This window comes from Benincasa hispida, chromosome 10 (assembly GCF_009727055.1).
Source record: "Benincasa hispida cultivar B227 chromosome 10, ASM972705v1, whole genome shotgun sequence".
In the NCBI taxonomy this organism is placed as follows: Eukaryota; Viridiplantae; Streptophyta; class Magnoliopsida; order Cucurbitales; family Cucurbitaceae; genus Benincasa; species Benincasa hispida.
Window position 1 is genome coordinate 9,148,101 of NC_052358.1, and position 21,152 is coordinate 9,169,252.

The following is a 21,152-nucleotide window of genomic DNA, read 5'->3' on the forward strand; positions in this document are numbered from 1 at the left end:
GCCATCAACCAACCTTGAAAAACATTAATACTCTTAGTATGTAACAAACTAGACAAATTTGTATATAAAAGTACATTTAAGAAAGAATTGCAATACATGTATATATTTTTTTTTATTTTAATGAGTTTTTATCAAAAGTATTTAATTAAAAATGAATTTTTGAAAGATATTTTTTTTCTAAGTCATTCCAAACATGCCAATAGATCGCAATTGTATAGTTATATTTATTTAGGTTATATGTGTAGAACTATATATGTTTGAAAGCTCTATTTTAATTTAATAACATTTTAATTTTTTTTTGGTCAATTTAACTAGCTCGAAGATCTAGAATCGTTTTCTAAACATAAAGTTTTAAAATGTTTAAAACAACTCAGCGACCAAATAAAAACTAAAACTCAAAATTTATAATTTTTTATTCCTCAAATGTAATTTGATAAAAAAAAAAAAATCAATCGTTGAATTTAATACTAAAATACTAGTTTATTTCGATTTTAAGTCAACGTATTATGGTATAAAAAATTTATCATTTTCAAATTAGTTAAAGTGACAAAAGTCTATGAAATTTTATTTCAAAATCTAGTAAGATTAAAATATCAAATTATTAAAACAATAGACTAAATAAAATTATAATTTTAGTCAAATTTCTATTTCTAAATTTTTTAAAAATATATTCTTCTAAATTTTTTAGTTTATTTTAAACTTAACTATATTAAAATAATTAAGATGACAAATTTAAACTAATCTAAAATCTAACCGGTGATTAAATACAAGAAAATATTTCACAAACTAAATATTTATAAATTTGTACTTTATTTCCAGACTACTTAAACTTGCACTCCAAACATAGGTTTCTTAAACCCAGAATTCCAAAACCTACACTCCAAATATGGTTTTTTTAAACCTAGTCTACCTAAGCTTCTCAGCTTAATCCTCCAACTTAACATTCCTTAGGTCTAAGATTTCAAACCTGCGTGTCAAACACTCTCTATAGGTTTAATTTTTAAAAATAAAAAATAAAAAATAAAAAATAAAATAGTTACCAAAAGATTGAAGATGTTTTTTTTATGCGAGGACAAATTCTCTAGATTTAACTTTCTGTGTTGTTTCGTCTTCTTCATTTCCTGGTTGTTGGTAACTTTTATTCTCATCTCTCTATAGTTTCTTTTCCCCTTTCTTTCATTATATTCATTGTATTTTTGCTAAAAACAGATCGATAAATGTGTGATGGTCATAAGCCATTTTTTCGGTTTAAAGCTTACATGTGACCCTTATTTGGTTATTGGAAGGGCATATTTTGAGATTGACTTTTAAAATAATTATTTTGAGGCAAATTATTTCATTATAATTAATTTTGTAAAAGTGATACAAACTATGTTAATATTTGATTCTATACTTATACAACTTATTTAAATTTAATTAAAAGTATTTTTAAACGATTAATGTTTGTTTTCAAAAGTAATTTTAGAATGATCAAATTAATAAAAAAAATACTATATTTTAGATTGAGAAAATTAAAGAGGATGCGAGACAAAAATTATATAGGGAAAAATAAAAGTTTGAGAATAATACAGAACTAAAGAAAATTTTCAAAAGGAAAAAAAGGATCATGGACATGGAGAAATTTAATAAACATAAAGAAAATTTGAAGATGTAGAAATAAAGTTAAATATATAGAGGAGAGAAATCTTTTAGGGAGAATAACAGAGATAAAAAAAGAAAAAAAGAAAGAAAGAAAGAAAGAGAAAGAAAGAAAGAAAGAAAGAAAGAGAAAGAAAGAAAGAAACTTAAGAGTGAAGTGAAAAAAAAATCTAAAAGCAAAAAGTTAGAGAAAATATGTAAAAAGAAGACTAGAGAGAGAGAAAAAAGCTTAAAGAGAGAAAATTAGAGAGAGACAAAAATAGAGTTAAAAACCATTGGGGAAAAAGGTGAAAAAAGTGATATTTAGAAGGAAAACAAAAAAGGGAATAATATTAGATATAAATATTATAAAAATTTTAGAGAGTGTAAATTAGTGAGAGTGAAAAATTAGATAGGAATGAACAAAAAATGGACAAAACTCTTTAAAAATATATATATACAATTTTTCTAAAAAATTTAGGACAAAATAAAGTGAAATAGGGGATTTTTTAAAATTGAGATAATGATTTTTTAAAAAAGAAAATCACTCACAATCACATAACAAAAATCATTTTCTCATTAATTTTAAAATGGTTAAAATCACTTTTGTCATTTTAGAAATCACCGTGAAACATATTTTTAATCTTTCAAAAACTAATTTTGATGATATGAAAATTGCATTTAAAAATATAAAATTAAAAACTAAATTAATTTTGAGTGGTTAAAAGTGTGTTTTCAAGTAATTTTAAAAATGACAAAAATGATTTTGACCAGTTTAAAATCACTCCAAAACATACACTACAGACTCACTCCCCAACATGCCTTTGGAAAAATTGATTTATTAACAAGTATTTTGTTAAAAATGATTTACCTAGAACGATTTTTAATGTTTGGTTCTACACTTTTTAAAAGTGATTTTGAATGAATTTTTTAAAAAACATTTTCACTTGACTTGGAGCATGTTTGAAATTCACTTTAGATTAGTGTTTTGATCTAAATTAATTAATTATAGTTAGTTTTGTATTGATTTCATAATTTAAATTTTAATTAAAATTATGATTACGTTTGTTTTCAAATATAGTTCTAGAATCATCATCACATTATTTTAGAAACATTACATTGGAGATTGAAAAAGATTAGAGGCAGAGAAAATTTTATAGAGAGAAATAAAAGTTTAAGCGAGAAAGAATAGAGAATTAGAGAAAATTTTCAAAAAGAAAAAAATGTTAGAGACAGAGGAGAAATTTAATAGAGACAACAAAAACTCAAAATGGAGAAATAAAGTTGGATAGATATAAAAATTTGGAGAGAATAATAATAATAAAAAAAAAAAAAAGCTTAAGAGAGGAAAAAAATTAAAAGAGAGAAAAAGTTGAGTGGAAAAGAGATAAGGAGAGTAACCATTGAAAGAGGAAAAGAAGTGAGAAAATTATATTTAAAAAAAATTAGAGGTAACACTATAAAAACTTTAGAGAGAGAAAATTAGGGATAAAATAAAATTTTGAACATTTAAAAAAGTATATAAACAATATTTTTTTAAAAAAAAGAGGACAAAATAACGTGAATTGTGAAGATAATTTTTTAATTTAAAATGAAATAACAGTTTTTTTTAAAAAAAAAAAAAAAAAAAAAAAAAAAAAAAAAAAAAAAAAAACTACTCACAATCACCTCCTAACTAATTGAGAGGAGATCACAAAATATTTTTTTATGTTTCATGTAGAGTGTAAAATTAAACTAGGCTTAATTAAACTAAAGTCGAACTTAGGATAAAGATAATCGAGAGTCCATTATGAATCGTGTATTTCATTTAGATCTAAAGTTAAAAGAGAAGGACCTCAACTAGTTTGACCCATTTAAGCTAACAGAAGAGGTCGAACTATGAAAGAAGGTCGAGTTAAGAAAAAAAGTCGGACTGAGAGGTCGATCCAAGAAACTTGTAGGGGGCTTTTAACCTATTATGAGTCGTGTATTTCATTTAGCCCAAAAAAGGAGGAAACTGACCCACAAACGGACGACGTGGGAGCCTGTAGAGAGGGGTCGGTAATACATGAAAGGCTGACCTCATTTCAGGTCAGCATATACTTGTTGAAAAAGAGGGGTGGGCCAATTGCTAACCACACTTGAAAAAATCCTCGTTGGGCTTTACTCCAATTAAATTTGAAGTTCATGGTCATTTGTAGCCATGCATGTGGCCTTGAAGAAGATCTTTTGCATGGTTTAGCCATGCATGCAAGTGCAATAGGAGGGTTTCGGTATCGTTTGGTGATGGATGAGCCATGCTTTTGTGTTACAAAACCCATTTTAAGATAATTGATTGGGAGATTAATAAGATGTCCATTTCTATTTTATGTAACTAAGTTATCAATTAAACATTGATTGTATTAAAGAGATATAATTATATTGCAAGTAATCGGACGCCAGAGATCTACTTAAGAGCCAAGCATATTGTGACTATGAGATATGACAAATGGTTATACCTAGGTTGAGGGAATAGAATATGGAAAAATTTTCTCACATGTTGGCATGATTAAGTCTACCTAGATTCTTATTTCCATTTCCACATATTATGATTATAAGATATGAAAAATTGACGTTAATACTGCATTTATAAATGGTAATCTTGAGGAGACCATCCATATGCAGCAACCAGAAGGGTTCATTAAACAAGTTCAAGAGCAAACGGTTTACAAGTTTAATCGGTTCATTTATGGATTAAAACAGACGTCTTGGTCTTGGAATATAAAATTTGATACTGCGAACAAATCTTATGACTTTGATCAGAATGTTGATAGACCTTGTATTTACAAGAAAATCATTAACAACTTAGTAGTTTTCTTAGTGTGTATATGGATGATATCTTACTCATTGGGATTGGGAATAATGTGGGTCTACTGACAAATGTTAAATAATGGTTGGCCACCCAATTCCAAATGAAAAATTTGGGAGAGGCGCAGTTTGTTCTAGGGATTCAGATCATCAGGGATTGTAAGAATAAAACAACCTCACGCATCGTACATTGACAAGATGCTTGTCAAATATTTGATGCACAATTCCAATAGGGATTTATTACCTTTCAGGCATGGAATTGTATTGTCTAAGGAATAGTGTCCTAAGATCCTACAAGAAGTTGAAGAAATGAGATGGATCCTCTATGCATCGGGTGTGGGCAGCCTTATCTATGCAATGTTATGTACTAGGTCTAACATTTTCTATGCAGTGGGGCTGCCAGTAGATATCAGTCAAATTCAATATTAGATCACTGGACAACAATTAAAACCATCCTAAAGTATCTTTGGAGAACGAGGAACTACATGCTTGTGTATGGAGCTAAGGATTTTATCCTTATAGGATACACTGACTCTGATTTTCAAACTGATAGGTATTCTAGGAAACCTACATTAGGATCAATTTTCACCCTTAATGGAGGAGCTGTAGTCTGAAGAAGCACAAAGCAAGGTTGTATTGTTGACTCTACCATGGAGGCAGAGTATGTAGCAGCTTGTGAAGTTGCCAAGGAGGTTGTTGTAGGAGTATATCAGCATTCAGCGGAAGTAACAAGGATCAATAAGCATTCTAATTCATCAATTTTGGCTATAAATAAAGCATATTCAGATAATAATAAGATGGTTTCAAGTAATACCTTTGTAGAACCTCTTGAATCTCGAATTCAGCTACAAATCTTCTCTAATTCTTCTTGTGAACCATCTCAAAATCTTCTCTAATATTCCCTTGAAGCCTTAGATTGAGTTGTGGGACTCAAAATAAGCTTAGATGGAGGAAATTTGGAGAAGAAACACACTGCTGCAACTTGAAGAACTCCTTCTTCAACCTCTCAAGTTTTTCAACAAATACTCGAGAATTGCATAGTTTGCCTTCTCGATTTCCACTTCAATCTTCTCTATTTATTGCAGAACAATCATGCAATGAAGGAGGTTGCATGAGGTGCAACACATGCTTGGAAGATTGAAGTAAGAATCAAGTGGATTTTGAGTGAGCTCCTTTGGTTGAAGATAATGGAGTTTTCCAACTTTTCATTTTCCAATCTTTTCCTAATTTGTGTTTTATAAATTGATTTCTAAAATCAATTTTTATTTCAAAAAATTGAAAACTTTATTAATTTTACAAAATTAATTTCATAAATTAATTTTCTAATAAAATTAATAATAATTAATTAATTTAATATCAAATATTAAATTAATTTTACACAAATTCTACCACATGAATCCTTATTCATGAATTTAATATTTAAATCATATTTAAATATTTAATTAAATTCTCTAATTTCGTTTAATTCCAAAATTAAATGTGTAATTATAACACATATAGTTACTAATTCCCTTAATTCTAATTTGAACGTTTCAAATTAACTTATTACCTGGTGGACCTACAGATCATGGACTCCAACGATCTGAGATTAATTGGTTAACTTTGGTTTTCATTGTAGGTTTCCTTTGTATAAGAGGAAGATTGGTTTTTAAAATGCAATGATAGTTACATTGTACAAAAGAGATTCTTATTGAAAAGATGTGTTTGTTAGAGAAAGAGATGTGACATACATTACCCTAAATTTATTCTCATGAAATTTACCTCTTAAAGAAAAACAAAAAGTTCTTATAGAATTATCTAAATAATACAATACCCAACCAATTTCCTTTGACCTATTAAAAAAAATGAAAAGACAAAACAATAATAAAAAAACTCAACCGACCAATGAGAAAGCGACTTTCTTAACAAAACTGACCAATGTGGCGTACTCTTCAAACGCTCTTACGTCCAATTTCAACCTCATGAACTACAGAAAAAACAACCAAATTTTCGTCGAGAAGATGAAAACCAGAGTCATCGGCACCGACATCACCGCCGGTAACCGAAACTTCTTACCCACCATCTTCTTCACCAAAATCTCCACCGTCAAAACAATTCCATGGATAACAAAGAACCACGTGAGCTCCCAGTTTGGCTTCATTCGCCCTAAATAGTAAAATATTAGTTCGTGCATCATTTCCGATACCAAAAACGTCGCTATCACAATCGGCAATGGCGTCCACATCCGCCCGATTACTTTACTTGCGATCTTTACCGTCGACTTGTAAACCGTTGGCTGAACTTGATAGGAAATACAATGTTCAACAATAGCAACATAACTTATTATTGTGGAACTTGATAGGAAATACAATGTTCCACGTTTTATGCCTTTCAGAACTACCTCATAACCCTTGTAGACATACATTGCTCCACCTTTACCTTTAAAACTATAACCCTTGCTCTCGAGTATATTGAAGGATATCAAACTCTTCGTCATTAATGGAACATGCCTAACCTCATTTAAAGCGTAAAAGATACCATTATATATTTGTATCTTGACTGAGCCGATTCCAACTATCTTGCACACAGTACCATTAGTCATGCTAACATTCCCTCTGTCTATTTGTTGATACGTTGAGAACCACTCTCTATTTGGGCACAGAATCAAGAACCCACACATCATCAGAATGTGAATCTTCATTCACAACTAAAACTAGATCTCCTTCACAATCAATCTTGACTTCTTCAGGATCAATCTCAACTTGGCAGATGCATCTTTTTTGTCACTTTTTTCCTTCTTTTCTTGATACCTTTTTATCTTAGGACATTCGATTTTTCAATGCTCATTTTCTTTACAATAGTGACAAACATCATCTGACCTAGAACCCTTTGACTTCAAAGACTTATTATTCTAGTTCGACTTCTGCTTACTAGAATTCCTATGTCCTTTGCTCCCTGTAATAGCTAACCCAAATGCCTGACTTTCTATACCTGAACTTCCTACATTCTGACGGTTCTCTCTCATAAGCAACATGGACTTTATATCTTCTAAGGTCAGAGTTTCTTTCCCTCCAGTATACGAGTCAACGAAAGTCTCATATGACGGGGGCAAAGACGTCAAAAAAATTAGGGTAGCATCCTCCTCATTAACCTTAACCTCTACGTTACATAAATCTAGTAAGATTTTATTTAATTGATCAATATGGTCTCATAGAGATGTACCTTCTTGCATACGTAGGTGATGCATACGTTTCTTTATAAACAACTTTTTGGTTAAAGATTTCATCATGTAAAGACTTTCCAACTTCAACCAAAGACCAGCGGCAGTTTCTTCATCTGCGAACTCGATAATGATGTCATGAACCAAACATAGCATGATCTTCGAATGAGTCTTCCATTGGGATGTACCAGCATGCAGCAGAAGCGACAAGGATCGATAAGCACTCTAATTGATTAATTTTGGCAGAAATGAAAATATGCTCAAGCAGAATTTAATGGGTTTCAAGACATACCTTTAAAGAACCTTTGAAATCTCGATTTCCAGCTGCTAATTCCTCTAAATCTTTGTGCAGACCACCACAAGATCTTCTCTACTATTCTCTTGATGCTCTAGATTGAGTTGTGGGACTCAAAATAAGCTGGAATCAAAGGGAACTTGGAGAATGCTCACTACAACAACTTAAATGAAGAACATCTTCTTCTACCCGAATTTTCAACTAAAATTCCATCGGTTGCATTGCTCCAAAATCACTCCAATCTCTTCAATATATTGCAGGCTATCATGCAAAAAGATTTGTTGCATGGGATGCAGCTCATGTTTGGAGTTATTGAAGCTTGATGGTGAGTTCTTTGTGAGCTACTTTGAAGATGAAGTTGGAAAAATCCAATTTTTTCTTTTGTGTATTTTCTATTCCAAAATCTAATTTTGATTTTAAAATCATATTTTATTTCTAAAATCAAATTTTATTAATTTTAAAAATTGATTTCATAAATTAATTTTCCAATAAAAATAATAATTATTTAAATAATTCTAATTAATTTTACACAATTCCATCTTCATATATTTAAATCATATTTAAATATATATTCTCCAATTCCGTTTGATTCTAATTTGAACAATTCAAATTAACTTATCACGCTATTCTAGAACTAATCCATTTTCAAGCTAGTAGAGGGACCTCGTGGACCTACAGATCAAGGGCTCCAACAATCCAAGATTAATCGGCTAAACTCATTAGACCGATCTAACTCCCATTCGTTAACTAATAGGTCACTCCACTAAAGCCCATAGTTGAATTCCCCTCACGGTAGATATATTATGTCCACTCGATATAACCATGATTAGTAAGTCAACCCTTCACAGGTTGTTCGTAATAACGATGGGGTCGAATCTCTCTTTTACCACTGAAATTACCTCTTATTCCTTAAGTCCCCACTGATCCCCTAATGAACAATTATTTTGTGATCCAATCAACAAAACCGAGTCCCTCTTGGGCCAGTGAGAGGATGGGGCCCTTTATTCAAGACCCAGAATTAGCACTTAAGGAAACAACCTCTCTACTATCCCTAGAAGCAGGTAGGAGTGAATTTCTTCTTGCACCCTATGTCTCCGGCTATCTATCCAGTCTTACCCCTGAAATTGGAGTTTATTGAGCCGGCGTGTTGAGCCAACCCTCACCTATGCAAATCTAAGGATAATTCCAAATAAACAGGAGTTCATAGTTAGCTCAGAATTAAGGTCAAGTTACCTAGGTCATCGCTTTGAAATAGTCAGTCTTAAACAGTAAACAGCGTTATAAAGTAAGAGTGACTGCTTTCGTGGTCTGATCTTGTACAAACCCTTTTGCACAAGGACATCCCTACTCCTCATGTCCCAACATGAACAAATTAGGATCACTTCGTTTGTAGCACTTTACAACTCTTTGTAACAACTATAGAGCAGGCCGCATCCAATAGTGTTACCATAATAAGGTATCCAACCTTATTCATATATATTATAGATCATTTTGACTATTTACTCGAACCTGATTCACCTTTATGTCTCCACATAAAGTTCAAGTACTCATCCAATAGTCAAGGGACTTTTAGGTTTATTGGATTTCTATTAAGCAATACATCTATTCAATAACACCTTATTGAACTTTCAGAATAAGTTCTATTGTTTACATACCATGTGTTTTAGGACATAAAACCTAACGCCTTCTCCTCAAGAGTCAGTCATTCTTCATCATCCACGACAGTCTACTTTGACTTACCAGTCAGCGGTACCCACAACCCCTACTGCTTTAGCAGAGATCGCATCTTGATATGTTATAAACCAAAACTGTTTCTCCCGATAAATTTGTTGATTTTTACATTCACGCCAGACATCTTCAATTGTCAAAAAAATGCGAAAATTCAAAAAAAAAAAAAAAAAAAAAAAACCTAACAAGACTTTGATACCAGTTTGTTACGTAATCAACAATTAAAGAATAAAAAAACCAACACACAAATATACGTGGTTCACTAATATGTTAGATGTCTATCGTGGTCTGTCACTGATAGATAGTGACATTTTACTAATTATAAATAAGTTGTAAAAGATTAGCCATGATTTTCTATCAAATCGTCTTAAAAGTTTAAAACTAGTTTTTTAAAATAAAATTTTCAAAATATATACTAATTAGGGAGCAAGAAAATTCGAAATTACAATTAAAAAAATTAATAACAATGTCTAAATTATTAAACGGTGTCAAATTGAGAATTTGATTGGTTGGCTATAAATTATTGTGTATCTATTTACTAAGTATAAATCAATTATTCTGTAGTAAAATAAAAATATTTCTGTCAAAGTAATCATAGTTTAATGATAATTGACGTAACCTTCTTTCGTAAAAGTTGGATGTTTGATCTCCATCTCAATTGTTTCTAGAAATAATAATAATAATAAATAAACATCTGTTTTTATGTGAGTTCAGGAAAACTGGAACAAGGGTAAAAGTAAAACACTCCCATAAGAGTAGAGTTAGAGATTCTAACTGGCAAGGCTAAATCTAAAAAAAAATCTTATTAGAGTTATTTTTAAATATAAGAAAATGAACCAAAATATTTTCAAATATAGTAAAATGTTATTGTCTATCTTCAATAGATAGTGAAATTTTATTATTATTTATAAATATTTTCAATAGTTTTATCATTTAAAATAATTTTTCATCAAATAAAAACTTGATTTAAAATCGAAGGAGTCACGAGATTATTATTATTTATTATTAATAGAAAACTAGGTAGAAAATTAGTAACTGAATTTGTTGTTTACATTATTATTATTTTGAAGGAAAAAAAGTGGGAATGCATGCGAGTGAATAAGACTTATGAGAGGTTGGTTGAATCATAAATGATGATAGCCTGACGAAACCACTAACACTTGCATTTTTCTTTTTACCTAATACCCGCCATCATTTAACTATGATAGCACATTAGATAAATATGAGATTCCATCTCAAAATCGATTAACAACGAGAAAATTAATGGAGAAAAAAACTCCTCACTTCTATCATAAGAATACATAGAAAAACAAGAAAGAAATTAAAAAAAAAAAAAAAGCATTAAAAATAGAAAACACAAAAATTTATATGAAAAACTCAAAACTTGGAGAAAAACCACTGTCCACTAAAAAGAAATCTATTAGGTGAAAAATTGTTACAATTGCACAATATATTTTTCTCCGTGATCCTAATTGCAAGAGCATTCTCTCAAACCTTTTATACTATCCACCCTTAACTAGGACAACCTGAAACCAAATACATCGCCTCCTTTTATAGTGGTAGGAGTCCATCGTTTTCTTCAATTTCTTTAATATGAGACAAATTGCATTTCTAATGTTTTGCTAAAAACTCAGTAGATACCCATATCTTATAAAAATGAGGAGATCTATTGTCATCTCGTGGTCGACACCCCTTTGAGTGTGGACCATCTCCTTCGTCAAGACGTTTGAAATCTGAAAACTGAATAAGTTTCAAAATTCAATCTTTCAAATTTTGAAAACATAAGATTGAAGAGGACAAACGCAAAAGGTGAAGGGGTTTTTGTTGGTTACTTTTATTTGACATTTTTTTTTGCAGTAGAAACCTTCCCTCCTTTTACGGACATTGCTATGGTTCCTTCTCAATTTATTCTTCATTTCCTCACCATCATTCCATAACTTTTTTCTTTCATTTGCAAAATGGGTCCCTTGAAATTTTTGTGTTTTTTTTCTATATTACTTCAATTAAATTAATTGATAAATTAATTGATAGAGCATGATATTAAATTTTTAACTACAAATTTTATTTCTATTAATGTTTTTATATTTTTATAGATTTGACATCAATATTAAAGAGATGAATCGACATTTTATTAACATTATAAAAGAATTTATGAAACACATATAAAAAAATATCACTAATACAAATATAATATAAATAATAAATCCATTTAAAATATCTTTTAAAATAATTGTGTTTATTGTCGACATTTTTTTTTATATTTTTATATTTACATTTGTTGATATTTTTGTGGCATCACGTTTTAAACTTTAATGAAAGGTTTTATTAAAAACCGAGTGGAAGGCCAAACGGAAGGTTGAGTTTTATTCTTCTTTTCAAAAAAAAGGTTGAGTTTACTTTTACTTTATTTATTATTTTGTTTTTGTAAGGATACCCTTACTTTACATTATAACATGAAAAATACTTCTCTAGATTACACCTATCACTTTGCAGTTTTAAATAGGTGCAATCCAGTGAACTGTTTAATAAAAAACTGAATTGTCATATGATAGTTTTTTATTCTTTCAAAAAAAAAATGTTTTTTTTCTTTGTATGTTAAAAAAATAGTATGCGGTTAGGTGCAACTTAGGTTGTGAAGGAATGAAATATCATGCAACGGGAGACTTCATAATCAATAAACACTTAGACTACATTTAATTTTAGTTTTAAGCATGCTATTCATATGATATTCAGAAAATGGTTTGTAACATATATTACCTTTGAAGATTTTCTTCACAAATTCAGCTAAAATCCATCAAGATAGAGCTTGAAACTTCAAGAGGACTACCATCAAGATATTCTCTACTATGCTCAAGTTGGAACGTGTGGTGGAAACACTTAAATCAAGTTGAATTGATGAAGAACAAGTGGGAGGTATGTAAGGTTTTCAGGTTATCACTTCAGCAAGTATAACTCAGAATGCTTTGTGATCTTCATGCATGGAGCTTCTATATATAGGCAGAATCATATAATTATACAGGGTTGCATGAAAGGCAACTTCAACTTGAAGATCATCACAAAAAGAAATGGATTTTTTGGTGACAATCCATCATATTTGTTAGTGGATTTTTCCCAAAAATTGGAAAAACCTATTTAACTTAAAAATAATTTCAAAAAATCATTTCATTTTTGTTATTTAAATTAGTTTTACAAAATTAATTCAAAAGATAACTAATTTAAATAAAATTAATTTTTATTAAACTTTTTAATTAAAATAATATTAATTTAATATCTAAATATTAAATTAATAAAATATCAATTTCACCAATAAATCAATTTTATATTTAAATCATAATTTAAATATTAATCGATTTTCTAATTTCGTTTAATTTCAATTAAACTAAACGTTTTAAATTGTATTATATACAATCAATCGAAAACCCTAAAAATGATTTTGAAAATTTCAAATTCATAACCCTAATTTCATACATCAATACTCAATTTGTTATTCCAATTTAATGAGCTAGTAGAGGGATCTAATGGACATACAGATCATAAGCTCCAATTAATTCATTAGAACTCTTTAATTGAATTAATTACTATTTGTTAACTATCAAGACACACCATTATAGCTCGATAGTTGCACTCTCCTCACTGTAGATATATTTCTGTCCATATAAACCATAATCAGTAAATTGATCCTTCACAGGTTGTTCGTAATTACAATTGGGTCAAAATTACCGTTTTACCACTGTAAATACATCTTATTCCTTAAGTTCCCACTGACCCTCCAATGAACAATTTGATTCACAATACTACTTATGAATCATGTCTTCTCTATCATGAGAAGACGGGGCCCCGATTGTTCAAGACCTGGAATCAACACTTAAGAGAACAATCTATTTGCTAACCCTAAAATGGGTAGGAGTGAATTCCATCTTGTAGGGCTATGTCCCTAACTATCCATCCTGTCTTATTCCCAAAATGGAAGGCTTATTGAGCAGTGATGTTGAACTACTCTCACCCATGCAGATCAAAGGATAATCCCGAGTAAACAGGAGTTCATAACTAACTCAGGACTAAGATTGAGTTATCCTAGGTTACTTAAGTATGAAATAGTCAGTTTTAACAATAAACGGTCGTTATAAAGAAAAGTGACTATTTCGTGATCTAGTCTATATGCAAACTCATTGCATAGGATACCTCCACTCACATGTTTCTACATGAATGATCTGTAGATCACATCATTTGTATTACCTATAAAATGGGCCGCATTCAATAGTGTTACCAAGATGAGATACCCAATTTCATCACATAAAGTTAAAGTATTCATCCTATAGTCATGGATATATTTATTGGATTTCCATAATCGAATGAAAAATCAACAACTTTATTGAATAAGATACTCAATAATATTTTATTGATAAATAGAATGTTTAACACAAAATTTATAAACTGCGAGTTCCAAGACATTTCCAAGAGGTTGCACTCAAGGACAAAAATATCGTTATCGATGTAAATATTGGTAACTCAGATTTACGAATATATCGATGGATATTTCGAAAAAAATCACGGATATATGAAAATTTATAAAAATATTGTAATTTTTTTTATTGAAATTTCAAAATAAACTTATTTAAGTAATAAAATATGACTTTAAACTTATAAATTAATAATTAGAAGACAAAAATGATTAGTAATAGAATAATAGATAGTAATGAAAATTGAAAAATGGTTATGAACTGAATATTCAGTTCTCAAGAGTTTACAATCATTGAATTTGTGGTCTAGTGTATAATCAAGTGTGATAGATTTAGTTCAAGGATAAGATTGGTTTAGTTTACCATCAATATTTTACTAAAAAGTGGTTTCAATATATTATTAGAACTAAAATCAAATTTCTTTTTTTTCTTTTAGAAAACTAGAATCAAATTTCAAAACAAAAAAGTTGAAAAATTTAAAAGAGAAAAAATAAAAAGAGATGAGAGGAATAGAAAGGATTGAGATTGTGGACTATAGAGAGAGAAAACATAACAACAAAATAGAAAATAGAAAAATAGAAAAAGTTTATAGGGAGAGAATTAAAAAAACATGAGTGATGATGATGAAAAACAAATTGTAAATTATAGAAATTAAAATCTAGTTTCTATTTAGTTCATAAGTTTTAAAATGTTTTCTGAGATTCAAATATTTTATCATCATAACTTAAAATGTTTTCTGAGATTCAAATATTTTATCATCATAACTTATTTTGTTAGGGCTAATATGTATTTCTATATTTAGAAACTCTTATGTTTCTTTTCAAATGTTTTTTATTTTTTAGATATTTCTTCTGGTCACCACTAATCACTATTTTTATTTGATATTTTATAATGTAAGTAATATAATTATATATTCAAATTTTCAAATTTATGTATATTATTTAATCATATTTAGTCCTTAAGTTTTGAGTTTTGTTTTAATTTAGTTCTTAAGTTTCAAAATGTTACAACTTTACCCTTAAGATTTGAGTTTTGTTTCAATTTAATTCCTGAATTTCAAGATTTTACATCTTTAACCTCAAATTTTCCTTAAAACTTACTTTCAATAATTAACGTCAATTTCTATTAATTAATTAAAATAATTAGAAGTGAAATTTTAAATTTAATTTTAAAAGTGATAAAAACAGTGAAATGAAATTAATTATAATTCCTTTAACAATTTTTAATTTATTAACATAAAAATTAATTTCAAAAGACGGAAAGTGAATAGTTAGTGAAAAATTGAGGTAAAAAGTGTAAACCTCGAAATATGAGGATCAAATTGAAACAAAACTTAAATGCCAAGGGTAAAATTATAGCATTTTGAAACCTAGAGACTAAATGGAAACCAATTAACTCAAAACTTAAGAACTAAATATGTAATATTTTGAAACCTATGAACTAAATAGAAACTAAATCCAAAACCTAGGAATCAAAAAGATATTTTTTTCCTTATAAAAATATCAATAAATTTTATATAATAATTAATAATAATAATAATAATAAAAGCTAAAACATGACAAAGGAATAATACTAGGATTTAAAAAAAAGGAATAATATTGGTAGATTAAAAAAGGAACGAAACAAAAATGCAAAAAGGGTTTTTTCTTGGCAACTGGGCATTATTTTAACGTTAAATATGATGAATATAGAACAAAAATGAAAGTCAAAATATCACCGAAATATCGGCGATATTATCATAATATCGGTAATATCGATGCTATTTTCGGTATTTTGTAAAAAGGATGTTACCTATGAATTTCTTTATCGGTTTCTCCATTTTAACGATACTTCGATCATCATTCTCCGTCCATTTCGTCATGAACATGTACAAAATATATGAGATGCGGCTAAAAATTCATATAATTGAAAATTTCATATTTGAGGTGTATAAAAGATTATCAATTTTATATCTCTATAATATTGCACAATATACACACATATATACACATATATATAGTAGTGATAATTTCCAAGCATAGGTCACAATCATCGTGACGGACAAAAAATATTTTCAACTTAGATACATAATTTTAAAAAAAATAATAGTAGGTTATCATTCAAAAACAGTTGAAAAAGAATCCATTGTATTATTTTAGGAGCTAGCAATACAAAAATAAGTTATTATATTATATGAATTGTATTTCAATGTATAAATTGTTGTAAATCGTGATATTTCTTATTTTATTCTCTAGCTCAATTTAATGATGATTTTTTCCGCATACACAATTTTCTTCTTTACACTTGATAAGACCCATGAAATAAGTTATATATTAGGGCATGTCTGGATTATCTAGGAAAAAATGTTTTTCAAGAATTCATTTTCATTTTAACACTTTTTGTAAAAATTGTTTAAACTATTTTTTTTTTTTGAAAAAAAAACCTCTACATGTTTAGTTACATTTTCTCAAAAGTGTTGATTTGTAATACTTAATGTTCTATAGTGTCAAATTATTATAAAAGAAGGTATATTAAATACTCAATTGGTCGTCGGAGCAATCCTCAAAGTTGGTGGGCACAAGTGGTTGCTAGAGATAATCATCCTCAAAATTGGATGTTAGAGGTGGTCTTTGCTAAAATTAGTCGTTGAAATAGGTCGATAGGTGGTTGTCGGAGGATGGAGTCAAAGTAAACATAGTTGGAGGGAGAGAAAGTTTGTTATAAAGGATTGAAATAATAACCTTACCCTCCCTATTTTTTAACACATCTCCTAAACGATGGGTGACCTATTCTAAATTAAGCTCATAATGTTTTTCACCAACAATTTGAGGTTGTAGCATATTTATATCTAGCTATTAACTATGGTACAGAACTTTCATTATTTAAACACCTCCTAATAGTTTATAAACCAAAATAGAATAAATTTAAAAGTGTAATAGGTAAAATTGAAATTTAAACCTTTACATACTTGGACTAGAAAATCATTTCGTATCTTTGGCAAAATGAAAGACACTTCAACTTTTTATAAATGGATCTTTTTAGTTCAATAACCTGTTGGGAGGGACGGTTCGAAACAAGTACATGTTGTTTAAGTTGAATATATATATATATATATATATATATATAATTAGTGTATAAAAATGGTCTCTTTTCTTTTTAGGCTTTGATTTCACACAAAAAAATTATTATTATTTAACTGATTTTGATAATAAAAAAATAACAATTTTGAAATATGAAATATAAGATTTCTTAAAATGATTAGGAGTAAAATAGGAGGAAAGGAAGGGAAAAGAAGAAAAGGGGAGACAGACTTGTGTCCCACGCGTCACGCCCAAACATCTGATCACAGTCCACTATTTTTCATCATCTGCTCCACCAAGGCAAAAGCATTTCTCATATAAAATTATTGTTTCTTAATTCTTTTAATTGAATTCCTTCCTAAACCAAATCCCAACGTGGAATTAGCCTGTGAGGTGTGTTTCGCATCATCCTCTTTTTCATATTTCTTTTGAAAAATTGTTTTAAATGTTAAATTGTTTTGTTATATCTCTAAATATTTTAATTATTTTTTAATATGATTTGAGGTTTTTCTTTCTATTTGTTTTAGAAATGATTCAAATTCTACGGGAAAAAGAATAGTTGAATCTAAAATTTGAAAATTGTGATTTAAAATATTTTGCCTCCATCACCATTATCCAGTGAAAATACAACAGTGCCTTCACTCCCACCGTGGTTGAAAATTCACGTTGGAAAAAAGGACGACCTCACAATCCTTATCTTATGAATATAGAAAATTATTTCTGTGGTATTTTCACTAGCAAAATGTCACACACAATGATTTTTAGTCACCCGTACAAAAAAGAATCCTTCTGTAGTGAGCAATTCATATAATTTAGATGTGGTAGAATATGAAGTAGAGTTAACAGTGATTCCAATTCAAACAACAAAAAAACTCACTCTGTGGATAAACAGTCCGGCGAAGCAGGCTTTCCACTTTCACCCACTAAACAAACATTTAAATTATTGAAAAGTTCAAAACCCAGCCCCTGTTCCAGAAGAAACTAAATTAAAGAAACGAAACACAAACAGAGAGAACAAAGTGGAATCAATAATGAAGTACGTAAATGTTATACTCAATAACAGCATCCCCTGTGTAGAAATCAATCTTGCTGGTTCTGGCTTCCGCATATCCTCTCGCAAATCTGAACAGCCCACTTCCACCGATCACAGGCATCTCTCTCACTTTCTCCATAAATGGGTTTCTTCCAAATATGGTGATGGAGCTTCCGTTGTATTTCCCACTCACAAACGCGAAATTCATCGCCATTAACAGCCCAGATTTGTCTTGCGAAGCTGCCGCGTAAAGTCCCTGTGCTCTTCCCCACAGTTTGGACTTCGGATCTGAAGTTGCTGTCAATGGGTTGTCGATCATTTGGACCGCACCGAATCCAGTCCTTGACGTGTTCGAAACAGGGGGCACGATTTGGACTGAGGTTGGGTTTTTGCCACTTTGAACGTCGTGCCAGTAAAGACGCAAGTGGCTGAGCTTCTCTTTTCTAAGACCCAAAAGTTTTCTGTCCAATGTTCTTCCAAAGGAGTATTCATCTTCGCCTATAGCGAAAGCTATGGCAGAGGAGAGGAGGAAAGAGAGAAAGAGGAAGTGGGTGGCTGAGAGCGGAGAGATTCCGGCCATGTGAGTGGGAGATTTAGAAGCTCTCTGTTTGTATTGCTCTGTTTTTGGGACTTCAAGACAAAGGAACATAGAATTCCTCTTCCTTTTATATAAAGATGCTTGACGCTCTGTTTTCAATTTTGGCTTCCCAATTGTAGCTTTTTCCATTTATTATTTTCTTTTTCTTACAAAATAATGATTCTAGAATGTTGATATGGGCAATATCCCACTCCAAGAAATAATAATTCTCTTATTTATTTATTTTGTGGAGAAATAAAAATTTAAAGTCTTCTAGTGAAGTGGGTCAATTGGGTCATTGAATTCCTAACTAACGCATCATTATCATTTCTCATTTTCTTTTGTTTTTCAGTTCAAACCATACAACGAATGAATTTAAAATTTCTAACCCCATTTAGTAATTGTTTTGTCATCCCTAAACTTTTTACTATATTATTTATTTTTTACCCATATTTTCAAAAACTAAATCAATTTTTTAAAATTAAAAAAATATTTTTAAAAATTGATTTTTTTTTTTTAGAATTGAGATAAAAATGCAACTCTTGTACTTAATAGAGATACAAATAATGGTAAGAAAATGTGAAAAAATATGATTAATTTTCAAAAATCAAAAACAAAATCGAAATCATTATCAGACGGAACCTTAATTTTGATTTTTTGTTTTTGATAACTAAGCCTATAACCAACTTCCTCTACTTCTAAGTTTATTGATTTGTTATCTACATTTTTATTAATATTTTCAAAATTTGAAAAAAAAAGGTATTTTTTTTTTTTAGAATTTAACTAGAATATCAACTCTTATATTTAAGAAAAATGCAAACCATGGTAAGAAATGAGGAAGAAATATGCTTAATTTTTTTATTAAAAAAAAACTATTACTAAACGAGATCTTAATTTTTAGAGAAAATTGATTGTTGTCTTGACTGAAAATGGAAATTGAAAATTATCATACGTAACTATAATCTTTCTTATAAGTTCATTAGCAAACTATTGTGTTCTTTAAAGTTTCTAAACATGACTTTGTGTGGGGCTTGAAATAGAGTTGGGGTTGTTGGAATTTGGAAGTAATGTTTGGTTAATTGACTTGGATTTTGTGTAAAAGTCCATTGATTCTTCCCTTTGAAAATGAACCAACCCATGTATGTGTTCAGACTCTAACATGGCCCTTCTAGTCTAGTCTTCCACTATATCAAATCAATATTCAATTTTTGTTGTTCCCCAAACATGACTTTTCCTCCCATTTTTGTTCTCTGCCTTTTCTTCAATTCAATTAATTTATCAATTTAGCAATGATGTCTAGTTGCCCCATTAAAGTGGATTCATTTTTTATTTTTAACTTATAAATGCCTTGTTTCAATAATGTAAAAGACAAAGTGCTCTATTACCCAATGGGGTTAATTAGATTTTTGGGATTCAATTTTATTTTCATTAGGTAAAAGGGGTAGTTTTCAATTTATTTAGATAAATGATGGCTGTTTTTTTTTATCTTTATCCAAATGCATCTCTTGAACAGACGCTTTCAAAACCGGTTGACGACCTCACTGATCCCTCTACTTTTGTCTTCTTCTCCTTCCACTTTCATATTATTAATTCGTTTCAATGTAGTATTTTATTTGGTAAATTGATATATTTTTGTTATTTAACAAAAAAAAATAAATTTTTGATAATCTTTACTGGTTTTTTAATGTTTATTTTGTTTACAGTTGATATTATATTGAAGAAAAGTTCTATAAACCATCATTCAAAGATTTTTTGATAAGATGCAATATTTTTCTTTTAATAAGTTGTTATATTTTTTTATAGTAAGTTAATTTCTTTTGTATTGATTCTCATAATTTTTTTTTATATTGGTTTAATTTCATGGATTTTCATAAAGGAGAATTACATGTGATTAACATTGTGTTATATATATTCGGATTAACTATTAAAAATAGGTTATTAGACTTCTAAATGATTCTAGATTTTTTTTAAAAAAAATTCACTAAGTCAATGATCTAATAAATTCAAAATCAAATGTACTAACTGGTTAATTGAAAAAATAAGGTACTTTACAAAGATAACTAGACAAAAAGACACTTTTAAAATTATTTAGATAAATAGGGTATTATTTTTGTTCATATTGAGATGATTAACTTTGAAAGAGAAAAATTTTACATGTGAAATTGTAAGAGTGTAATAACATGTAGCGGAAGTAACAAGGATCAATAAGCATTCAAATTCACTAATTTTTGCAGAAACTAAAGCATGCTCATCTAAATAAGAGGGTTTTATATCATACTTTTGAAGAACTCTTCAAGATCTTGATCAAACAACAGTAGTCTTCTCCAAAGATCACCATGAACCACCTCAAAATCTTCC

General features: G+C 29.2%; 1 protein-coding gene across 1 annotated transcript; it reads right to left on the minus strand.

Annotated features, from left to right (window-relative positions):
- Positions 1–17,958: 17,958 nt before the first annotated feature.
- LOC120088447 (dirigent protein 20-like) lies at positions 17,959–18,959 on the minus strand. The gene has a single exon (XM_039045756.1). The coding sequence runs from the start codon at positions 18,942–18,944 to the stop codon at positions 18,210–18,212; it is 735 nt and encodes a 244-aa protein (XP_038901684.1). The 5' UTR covers positions 18,945–18,959; the 3' UTR covers positions 17,959–18,209.
- Positions 18,960–21,152: the final 2,193 nt, after the last annotated feature.